General features: G+C 54.8%; 1 protein-coding gene across 1 annotated transcript; it reads left to right on the top strand.

Annotated features, from left to right (window-relative positions):
• The first annotated feature begins 425 nt into the window (after positions 1–425).
• LOC121480384 (keratin, type II cytoskeletal 75) lies at positions 426–11235 on the top strand. Its single transcript, XM_041736896.1, has 9 exons — positions 426–1549; positions 2108–2322; positions 3260–3320; positions 3711–3806; positions 4649–4813; positions 6669–6794; positions 6940–7160; positions 8550–8584; positions 10532–11235. Exons 1-9 carry the CDS (start codon positions 914–916, stop codon positions 10768–10770), a joined length of 1794 nt encoding a protein of 597 aa, XP_041592830.1. The 5' UTR covers positions 426–913; the 3' UTR covers positions 10771–11235.
• Positions 11236–11415: the final 180 nt, after the last annotated feature.

Raw genomic sequence — 11415 nt, 5'->3', positions numbered from 1 at the left:
AGCCCCGTGTCGGGCTCCCTGCTCCACGGGAAGCCTGCTTCTCCCTCTCCCTCTGTCTGCCGCTCCCCCTACTTGGGTTCTCTCTCTCTCTCATCTATCTCTAAATAAATACATTAAAAAAATAAATACATAAAAATAAATACATAAAAACTTTTTTTAAAATTATGGAGAAAAAGAACATGTGTGGTGCTCCTTTCAAATCCCCACTGACCCTGCCCCAGGACGGACATGCTGCTGACCCTTCAGTCATACATGCTCACGACTAGTAAGAGACGGGGCCGGGACTCAAACCCACCTTCCCCATACTCACAACTTGTCTCCACAGCAGACAGAGGGTCTGGTCCGGAGAGTCCCCTAGTGGAGCAGACAGGATGTAGGGGCGCAGGTGTGTGCGTGTGTGTGTGTGTGTGTGCACGAGCACATGCTCCTGCCGCAGGGAAATCAGGTGTGACCTGCACGACACAGAGGGAAGCATATGAGGAAAACCAAGGGGCGATCAAAACCGGGTGGTTTCCTAAGGAAGATGAGCGCCGAGCAGGATTTTTAGGACCTGGAAAGACAGCGGAGGGCGGGGGCAGCAGGGGACACAGCGGGTAATTGCTGAGCAAAGGCTCAGGAGCAAGGAGCACAGCGGAGGAGGAACAGGAGGGCCTGGGAAACAGGGCATCACAGACACTTGTTTTGACACCGATGTTTGCACAGGAGGGAGTGGGTCCCAGGCGTAAGAAAGCGGTTTAGAAACCAGGCGGTGTTTTTAGAGCCCATTAGATGCATGATTAGGACATGACTGAAGGCAATTAGCGAGCTTCTCATCCGTCTGCTGATCAAGTTGCGACTGGAAAGGAGTTTCCACGGGGGGGGAGGGGGGTGGCAGGGAGGCAGCCAGTGGCCCTGACACGGCCCAGAGGGGCGGATGCCTGGGGGATGCCATCAGAGGCCGCCTGGGCAGCGCCCGCCCTCCCGGGGCCCCATAAAAGCCAGGGCGCCCCGTGCTCTCCATCCCCTTCGCACGCACCCGTGTCAGGAGCTCTCGCCGCCTCGCCCAGCCACCATGTCCAGGCAGCCCAGCGTCACTTTCCAGCCCTGCGGCCGCAGGAGCTTCAGCACAGCCTCGGCCTCCACCCCGGCCGTGGGCCGCTCCCGCTTCAGCTCACTCTCCGTGGCCCGCTCCACGGGGGGCAGCGCCGGGCCGGGCAGGCTGAGCAGCGGGGGGGCCGCCTTCGGGAGCCGCAGCCTCTACAACGTGGGGGGCACCCGGCGGCTCTCCACTGGGGGCTGTGGCGGCGGCTTCCGAAGTGGCTTTGGTGGCAGGGCCAGCGGCGGGTTTGGGGCCGGCAGTGGATTTGGCTATGGGGGCGCAGCCGGAGGAGGCTACGGGGCCTTGGGCTTCCCCGTGTGCCCCCCCGGAGGCATCCAGGAGGTCACGGTCAACCAGAGCCTCCTGACTCCCCTGAACCTGCAAATCGACCCCGCCATCCAGCGGGTGCGGAAAGAGGAGCGCGAGCAGATCAAGACCCTCAACAACAAGTTCGCCTCCTTCATCGACAAGGTGAGGCCGGGGGCCGCATGCGCGTCCCTTGGGTCGGGGTGGCAGGAACTCTTGGAGAGGCCCTCGCCCCGACAGGGAGCAGTATCACAACGGCCTCCCTGTGGAAAAATGCATCAGCTCCACAGGTACCTCACAAGTGGGGCCAGACTGCCCCAGAGGCCCTTGAAATCTCCCTCATTTCCCTGGAAGCCATGTGGTTGGTTCAGCCAACACGAAGGGAAGAGTCGAGTTGTTCTCCGCAGGAGGAGTTTCCATTGAGCAAACTAACCTCACCCAGAGCAGGTGTTGTCGAGACACTCAACCCAAGAGGAGAGCCTCCCCATAGAGACCCCCAAGCCCACCCCATCAGTTCTCTGGAAGCCCCGGGTGTATGGGTGGAAGCCCCGGAGACCTGTGGGGTAGCTCCAAGGGCTTTCTCATTCCAATTTGGAGCCATCAGTTATGTAGCCGACAGTTGGGTATCAGGTGACAAAGCATATTTTTCTTCTCTCCCTTATTAGTTGGAGTGTCTGGCTCTGCCTCCCCAGTTTCTCAAGATTTCCTTCTCGCCCCCTCCAGGTGCGCTTCCTGGAGCAGCAGAACAAGGTCTTGGAGACCAAGTGGGAGCTCCTTCAGGAGCAGGGCTCCAAGACAGTGAGGCAGAACCTGGAGCCCTTCTTCGACACCTACATCAACGACCTCCGCCGGCAGCTGGACAGCGTCACGACGGAGAGGGGCAGGCTAGACGCCGAGCTGAGGAACATGCAGGACGTCGTGGAAGATTTCAAAGTCAGGTAAGGGGAAGACAGGCTTCCGGTCACGCACAGTAGTCCCGGGACTCGTCTCTATAAGGAGCAGCGAGGTGCAAAGGGGCAAAGGCCAGTGCCAGCAGGGAGCTTGGAACTTGCAGGCGTCATTCTGTGATTTGAAGATAGCACGGTGTAGGGCGACAAAGGGACTCTCGTCTCATGCATCACTATTCCCAAGAAGCCTACCCTGACCTGTCCACATGACTGCAAAGTGATGTCTGCATCACTGATACTCTGAAAGGCAAAATACCATTTTACAGCCAAAGTATTCTTTAACCCCCAAAGCACTGCCTATTATTGAGGGGATGCAATCCCAGGAGACTCGCTAGTGTACAAGCGAGACAATCCTCCCGAGGGAGGCAAAATTTGGCCATCATCCAGGCTACAGTAGGTGAGGTGTCCAACAAAAGGGGATGGTCCTCCCAAGGGATGGCCGACCCATGGCTTCAGAGTTAGAGCCACTTTTGTTTACTAAAAAGCCCGCTGCTCACGTGGCTGCTCTGAGGTTCGGTAAAAATACAGCAAAATCTACCAGGAACGGTCTCCTTCCTGAACAAGCAAAATTTACCCCATAGTTCCAGAAGCCACTTGAGGCAGCCAAGTGTTTTAAAGGTCACAAGGTAGAGTTTCATTAGTACAAATTTCTATTCTTGTAGTTCCGTGCTCACCTTCTAGTCTTACAAAAGGAAGAAGAAGGAGAGAAAAAAAAAAAAAGAACTTCTGGCAGACGAAATGATTCCCCTTTTATAGAGGGAGAAATAAAGGTTAAGTGAATCACCCCAAGTCACACATAGGTCAGCAGAAGAGCCGGAAAGGATTTGAGGTCTCTGAGCTCTTGCTACACCAGAAACGCTCCTCAGCCCGGGAAGAGTTCACCTGGACACTTGCTCAACCGCACGCCCCCTCTCCTCTGTGCTTACAGGTACGAGGACGAGATTAACAAGCGCACCGCTGCTGAGAACGAGTTTGTGGCCCTGAAGAAGGTGGGTGGAAGTGTCTCTCAAAGGAGAAGATTCTAAACTGAATCTTTGGAGTAGGGGAGACGTGACCCTTGGGGCTCCCAAGACCCTGAATCTTTGGAGTATGGGGAGACATGACCCTTGGGACTCATATAACCCTTGAGAGTATCTGGAGAGCTCAAATCTGCCCAAATGCTCCCTCGGTATAGGGCCCCACTAACTCTGTAAGGTCTCTGTGAGCTCAGGGAACTCAAGCCCCCCGTTCTCCACAATCACTCACCCCCACCCCAAAGCCCAGACTCAGAGTTTGCTGAAATCTAACTTGGAAGGGCCAGGGAGGAGTCGGTCCAACTTCTTCTGGGCTCACTGCTTGGGGCTGGGGTCTCAGAGGAGCATCCTGTGCTGTTGTTCTAGGACGTGGACTCAGCCTACATGAACAAGGTGGAACTGGAGGCCAAAGTCAACTCTCTGACCGATGAGATCAACTTCTTGCGGATGTTCTTTGAGGCTGTAAGAGCCTGCAGATGTTTTTGTTCCTCCTAGGTCTGGAGCCTGGAAAGAAAAGGATGGCGCAGAGAATGTCATCTGTGTAGGGCCTCCACCCATCAGGCCCCAGATGCTCCAATTTGGGACTTGGGTGGTCATGAGCACCTGGGAGAACTGCTTGGTATCTTGCCACACTAAACCCAGCTCCAGCTCTGAGGCTGCTCCCCCGACCCCACAGCATAGCATGGAGGGAGTGCCGATTCTCGAATCCCAGGTCCCTGGGTAGCATTCCCAAGGAATCAAGATAGATCCCTCCCTCTCCCCTCCTAGAAAAGTTCAAAAAGAAGTTGCCCCTCAACTCATTGGTCAGGGTGCTTCCTGCCCTCTGAAGATGCCTCATTCTGGGCGCTACCACTGGGAAGGCAGAGACCTGGGTCTTTGACGGGGAGAGGGAAGTGGGAGTGATGAAGTCATACTGTACAGAGGGAAGCAGGGTCCTAAAACTCTCTCCATCCTAAAGAAATCTTTTATGCTGGCATGTGAAGCAACATATGTCATATTCAACTCAATATTATTGGCCCAGAGAACAGTGACCCACCCTTCATACTCAGGGAAAACACCCAAGTGGGAGTCTTGAGAAGCCATCCTGGGGGTCACACCCCCATCACATTGATCTGGGACCCTGAAGCTTCTCAGGGATTGGCATGGGGGTTCTTGAATGGCTGCAAGTGCCCAAGGAAGGGCTGGAATAACCCCTGCCAGGGATGCCAAAGAAGGGACTCCTGACCTGGACAGGTAGTCAATAGCGTGATTTCAAGAACCTTTCTTTTTATGCCTTGGTGACGCTGGGTTTACTGGCTCTGCAGGAGCTGTCCCAGATGCAGACCCAGGTCAGTGACACCTCCGTGGTGCTGTCCATGGACAACAACCGCAGCCTGGACCTGGACAGCATCATCGCTGAGGTCAAGGCCCAGTATGAGGACATCGCCAACCGCAGCCGGGCTGAGGCTGAGTCCTGGTACCAGACCAAGGTCAGTGTGGGCATCTCTGTGATAGATTCCAGGATGACTGTTACCTGAAGCCCCAAATAATCATTTATCCATGAATGTCAGGAAATACATGAGCATTTCTGTTTCTTTCAATGGGGCAGAAGTGTCCGGTACCATGAAGAGTCAACTTGAAATGGGTGTGGAAACCCAACCATACACACTAACATGTGCTCAGGGAATGCAAGGTGCTCAGGACAGCCCTTGTCCCCATATCACTTAGGATCTGGTCCGGGCTGGGTGAGACTCCAACGCAACCCAGAAATAGTCATAGAGCTATTTCTAAATGGCTTATTTATTCAACACATAGGGTTACAGAGTTGTAAATAAGCAAATTGCAAACCGTTTATTTTTGGTCTGAGAGACTATGAAGTAAATGGGGGGGGGGTCATGGAAGGAGAAAGACCGTGTTAATAAAAAGCTTCCAAGAAGAGGTGGCTCTTCCTTCCATTTGGAAGCATCCACGGACAATAGATTGCCAAGGACGGGGGAGGTATTTAAGGCTGCACAAGCAGTTCTTTGGGGCTGGAAGGCAGACATGAGCACTTTGCCAAGGAACAGAGTTTATACCAGGAAGAGGGGGGTTTGGGATGACCATGGAGAGCGACTGTCCAAAGTCACAGATGACCAGAAGAAGGTTCGGCTTTGGAGGGCGGAGTAGACTGGGCAGTCCAATCCATGAGACCAGCTCCCTGCCCAATGCAGACCCTTTCCAGGGCCAGCTGCTCACCTACGTGTGGCTTCCATCCTTTGCCCTGCTGTGTGCCCTGCCTTAGTCCCTACCACTGCAAAGTAGTAGAAAGGAAGAGGGTCTCAAGTGCCAGGGGTGCACACCGCAGAGGCAGAAGCAGAGGCAGAGGCAGATGGCGAGTGGAGGTGAGATGTCCCTAAGTTGAAATTTATAGTGGTTGAAATTTGTAGTGAACAATTCCTTTTGTTGGTAGGGCCGACTGCTCCCTTTAACCATGTGTATCTAGAAATGGAGGAGCTGGGCCACTCAGCACTTCCAAAGCCAGACAGATCTTCACTCGGGTAGCGTCTCTCTTCCTTGGGAAAGGTATGGGCAAGTGACAGGGGGCACTTGTTGCTCCGAAATGAATGCATCCTGGATATGCACCATACCCAGGTTCCCTCAGATGGGGGATTTTGATACAAAGTCTTCAGAACTATGACCCCTCCAGCCTGGCTCCATCTAACACCTATTCCCTGCACCTCTCCCCCGCTCCCCCAGCACTGACATCTGGAGGGCTACCAAAATTCATGGTCACATGGCTCTGGATGTATGATCTGTGATTGGGATCCCCAAAGGACACTGACCAAGTCACCTTCTCACCCCTAAAGCTCGCCATGCTCCTTTTTGCCCCAGAGTCTTCACACAGGTTGTCTCCCCTGTCTGGAATGTTCTCTCCCCAACCTATCACTTAGGTCACTCCTTCCCATCCTTTATCATGCAACTGGAGCACCTCCATCTCTGAAAGTGCTTCCCCGACCCCATCCCCTCAACTTCCATGTCTAGGTCAGATTCCTTTGTTACGCTACCTGTTCATTTCCAATGAACGGAGAACTTTTCCGGTGGGTACTATAAATTCAATAATGTGGTGATTTAATTACCATCTATTTCCCCCAATAAAGCGTAAGCAGGGGTCTGAGTATGCTCTCCATGATACTCCCAGAGCCTAGCACGTGCCTAAGAAATAACACCCCGTGAGTGAGCCAGAAGGTGCGTGAATGATCAGTGAATGGGTGGCCTGCCGGTGGCCCCGAGGGCCAGGTTACGCACACAGGGAGTACCCAGTCCAGGCGTTTGATGAGGTGACTGACTCTGCTCTGATTCCGTCAGTACGAAGAGCTGCAGGTCACAGCGGGCCGGCACGGGGATGACCTCCGCAACACCAAGCAAGAGATCTCCGAGATGAACCGGGTGATCCAGAGGCTCAGAGCCGAGATCGACAGCATCAAGAAGCAGGTAATGTATGGCAGGGCCGAGAGCTCCTTGCCCACCCATGTCTCCAGGGTCCTTCTACCATGTTCCCAGGAGTGACTCCTGCCCAAGAAGCGCCACATGCCCCGGGGCTGTCAGTAAGGCCTGTGGCTTCCTCCCCTTCCTGTAGTGTTCCAGCCTGCAAACGGCCATCGCTGACGCCGAACAGCGCGGAGAGCTGGCCCTCAAGGATGCCCGGGCCAAGCTAGTGGACCTGGAGGAGGCCCTGCAGAAGGCCAAGCAGGACATGGCCCGGCTGCTGAGGGAGTACCAGGAGCTCATGAACGTCAAGCTGGCCCTGGACGTGGAGATCGCCACCTACCGCAAGCTGCTGGAGGGCGAGGAGTGCAGGTGAGGCCAGGGGCACTAGTTCCATTCCAGCTGCCGGAGCATTCCTAGGGACGCAGGTGGCTGCGGCCCCCTCCTCTCCTGGAAAAGGGAGCCAAATGCTGATAGAACTGGGCCAGGAAGTGGGGGAAGAAGTGCCATTTCTTTCCAGGCCAGTGAATCATTATCAAATGCCCGTATTCGGAGTACAACTGCTTTTCGCACCCCATAGAAATCTAGGATCTGATCCGGTCCTAAGTAATCAAATTCTATCAAAGGAGCAATTGGGTTCTGCGGCAGGTCTGGATATGTGGTGTGAGAGGCTCTGGGCTGAGCATAGGTTGTGGCAGGATTAGTGCGGACAGGCCGGCCACTAACTAGCTGTGTAATCTCAGGAAAGTCAGTATCCCTTCCCTGGTCCTCAAATTCTTCGGCGATGGAATAAAAAGTCCCAATCATCTGATGGCCAAAGCTCAGTGGGAGCTCTGTGCTCTGCCAATCACCAGCTGTGTGACCGAGGGCGAATTGCTTCACCTTTTCATTCCCCACCTGTGAAATGAGCCTAACCATGGTTTCTATCCCCATGTGTTATTAAAAGGGTTAAAAAAAAAAAAAAAGGGACCAGACATGAAGGTCTTAGAACAACGTACACAGCAAGTGTTTAAAAAAAAAAAAAAAATGCTAGCTGTCTTTTGGTTCAGTGGCCGAAGATTTGGCCTTTGGGACCAAATGAGTCTGGCTTCACATCTAGCTTTGTGACCGTGAGCAAGTGAATTAACCTTTCAATTTCCCCATCCACCAAACTGAGGTAGCAATAGCTGCTTAATGGGGTCATGGGGAGAATTAAGTGGCACGATGCAGGTGGCAGGTAGACAGTCCTCTTTACCGTTCTGACTATGTGTGTATGAACGAAGGCCAGTTCTGTCCTCAGCGTGGAAAGCAAAATCACTCCAGTTGCTACAATAACAGGCTGATTATTGTCATTGTTATGTTTATGACTCAGACGGGGCCCCACACCTCTCATCACCCCAGCACTGCCCTGTGCTCCACAACAGTCCATTGTTGGAAGAGAAATCTTGTTCCTTAACGAGCCCTACCTCTCCAACCAGCCCTAGTGTATGATTAGCTTTAATTTTCTCCAAGTGTCTACCCAGTTTGAACCAAAAACTGTGTTTCTGAGATTACAGGCCTTCCTCCTGTGAACCTCAACTCCGCCTTGTGTCATGCATTAGATTATTATTTTTAGTACTACTAGTATTTAAATAATTCCAACCTCCACTTAGTTCTGCAATAAAAATAATAAAGGGTTTTTTTTTTTAAATGCACTTAATTGCAAAAATGTTATTTCAAATGCTCACAAGCTGCTGGACATAATAGTAACAAACCTTCCTTCTCCCCCCTGCTCCCAATCAGGCTGAGCGGAGAGGGCGTTTCTCCAGTTAACATCTGTGAGTATGACATCCTCCGGTGTCAGTTGGCATGCATGTGGTTGGGGGCAAGGGACGCGGCGTGTTGCGGGAGGCTGGAGGGAGTGCTTGAGCCTTTGGAGGGGACCCCACAGAGAAGGTTCATTTTGAGGTGTGAGGTCTTGAATTTATTAAGATGAGAGCCATATTAGGAGTCTTATTATTATTTTTTAGAAGAGAGATCTTAATGTCCCAATTTTTACCTCTTTGCCTGTGACAGAGCACCACAGAGAGGGTGATAGGAGGTTTGCTGTGACCCTTCTGCATGGGTTTAGACGATGCACGGGTCCTGCCCCCCCCCCACCTCCCAGAGGATCCCACACCTTTCTTGCTGGGGGTGCAAGTCTAATTCAGACACGAGCATTCACTGCAGACAGGATTTACGAAACCCTAGTATGCCCTCGGCCTTAGGAAGATGCCTCCATCCTGGGCCCAAGGGCACGGCCAGGAAGGCAGCCCCTTCCCGGAACTGCGTGGGGAGAAGCCCTGCTGCTCCAGTTAGGTCTGCAGAGCAAACAACCTTTCCGAGGCGGTGAGAGTCCATAGGCAGGTAGCGGGTGCAGCCGCTCAGGAACAGGAGTGGGGGGAGCAAGCGGCCACAGCCCACGCCGCTAAGAGCAGAAGTCACTCGCAGAGCCCACTGCTGGCCTCGTGAGGCCCACAGGGATGAGCTTTACCGCTTGCATCCTACGAGTGCATGTGGCTTTCCTGATGCGGGATTCACAACACCAGTGACTGTACTGACCGATGATTCTAGAAGGCAGAGCCTTCTGAATGACCCAGCTGTCCTCCTTCGCTGATGTCCTTGTCTGGCAGCCCCGGAGACCCTCCGCTAGTCGTGAGGAAGGCCGCCGTAAGCTCTGAAGTTGCCCTGCTCTTGAAAGCACCTGCAAGTCTGTGATCTGTGCGCCATCTAAGTCGGCCGCACCGCGGTACCGCAGACCGGGGGGCTCCAGACAAGAGAAATGTATTGTCTCACACTTCTGCAGACTAGAGATTCAAAACAGGTGTCAGCGGGGCCGTGCCCCCTCTGAAACCTGTAGGGGAGCCTCCTTCCTCACCTGGTCCAGCGCCTAGTGGTACCTGTCAACTCCTGGTGCTACTGCCCCGCATCAGTCCCATCTCCGTCTCTGTGTCACACGGCCCTTCCCCTATGTGTCTGTCTTCACGTGGATGCCCCTCCTCTTCTTATAAGGACACGAGTCCCATTGGGTAGGGCCCTCCCTCGTGATTTCATCTTAACTGGATTCCATCTGCAAGATCCCGTTGCCAAATAAGGTTGCATTCACAGGCATTGACTCCGATACTTTTTTGGAGGACACAATTCATTCCAGAACAGTCCGTTTTTATTTCAGTTTCCCTTCTGAAGAGCCCAACGTAAGGGCACTAGAGGTTGAAGGTGGTGGTTGGTTATAAAAGTTAAAAGCAGGTCGTGGAGAGAACGGGAGCAGAGTGGGCCAGCCCGTGGGTCGTCTGTCACTTGGCCTAGCAAGATTACTCCAGCCCCGCTTTGAGATTCGGGGGGCAGAGGCTGAGGACACCCACAGAGTGTGTGCATGCCACCCCCCCCAGGAAGGGAGAGAGACACCAGAGCCAGGCCCACAGAGCAGGGGAGTGCGAAGGGATCGAAGGGAAGGAATCGCTTCCTGGAGGCGAGAAGTCTCCATTAAGTTCTGGAAGGAAAAGTGAGGCATTAAGTAGCAGAGGGGAGGCAGGAGGCCGAACCAGCCGGAGAGCGCGGCACTGCCGCCCGGACAACCTGGCCGAGCGCGGTCGGAGCTCGCTACCTGGGCCTGGAGGTTAGAAGGAGGCAGAGGCTGCCCGAGAGGCCACCCCACCCGCACCCCCAGGGGCTTCAGGCCACAGGCCCTGACGCCCCGGCCTCCTCTCCCGCCCTCGGTTCTGACCCGGTCCCCTCCCTCCCGGCAGCCGTGGTCACCTCCACCGTTTCCAGCGGCTACGGCGGTGGCAGCGCCATGGGAGGCGGAAGTCTGGGCCTCGGCGGGGGCAGCGGCTACTCCTTCGCCACCAGCACCAGCCACAACCTGGGTGCGGGCCTGGGCGGCTCCAGCTTCAGCGCCAGTAGCAGCCGGGGCCTCGGTGGCAGTGGCTCCAGTGTCAAGTTTGTCTCCACCACGTCCTCCAGCCGGAAGAGCTACAAGCATTAGGTGCAGCCACTCGGCTCCCCTTCCTCTGCCCTGAGGCCCACCTGCTTGGGGACCTCGCCTGTCTACACTCGCAGACAGGATCCTTGGGTCCCTCTCCTTCGGCTCCCCTGGCCCACCTGTGCTGCTGGGAAGGAAGCCTGGCGTCCTGGCTAAACCCCACTCCCCAGCGCAAGCCAGCCCCCAGCCTCCCGACAGTCCCCAGAGCGCCCCTGCACCCTCTGTGCCAACGCCCGCCCTCTTTCAAGATCCACATTCAGCATCTTGCGGAGACTCCCCCTTCAGAGCCTCCTCCTTCCTCCCCACCTTCCAGAGGCAGAGATGAGGAGTGGGTGTTTCCCAGGCCGGCTCAATGCGGGTTGGCGCCCGCCTGTTTCACGCTGCTTATCAGCTGCCTGCTGGGAGTGAGGGCTCTCTCTCTTTCTCCGCCCCCCCCCCAATGTGTCTATTAAATGCATGTGTAATGTGTTTGGTGTCCAGCCCTCTGTATGGCACAGTGAAGCGGCCCAGAACAATCCGCCTCCTCTCCAGGCCACATAGAGGGCCCAGGGCACATCAGATCCTCCCCGCCTCCCTCAGAACAGAGGATGCTGGGCTGGGGAGATGGGAGAGATGAAGGGGGCTGGGGAGGACCACCAGCCAGACTCC

The sequence above is a fragment of the Vulpes lagopus genome, chromosome 21 (genome assembly GCF_018345385.1).
Source record: "Vulpes lagopus strain Blue_001 chromosome 21, ASM1834538v1, whole genome shotgun sequence".
In the NCBI taxonomy this organism is placed as follows: Eukaryota; Metazoa; Chordata; class Mammalia; order Carnivora; family Canidae; genus Vulpes; species Vulpes lagopus.
Note: the sequence above shows the minus strand (reverse complement) of the source record. Positions and strands in the feature narration are given on the sequence as shown.

What these genes read in the sequence shown, in the direction of transcription:
- LOC121480384 (XM_041736896.1), top strand. Translation starts at nt 914, where the DNA reads ATGCCTGGGGGATGCCATCAGAGGCCGCCTGGGCAGCGCCCGCCCTCC. An exon ending in AGTTTGTGGCCCTGAAGAAG is followed by an intron (nt 3,321 to 3,710) that starts GTGGGTGGAAGT and finishes CTGTTGTTCTAG; the next exon opens with GACGTGGACTCAGCCTACAT. An exon ending in CGTTTCTCCAGTTAACATCT is followed by an intron (nt 8,585 to 10,531) that starts GTGAGTATGACA and finishes CCCTCCCGGCAG; the next exon opens with CCGTGGTCACCTCCACCGTT.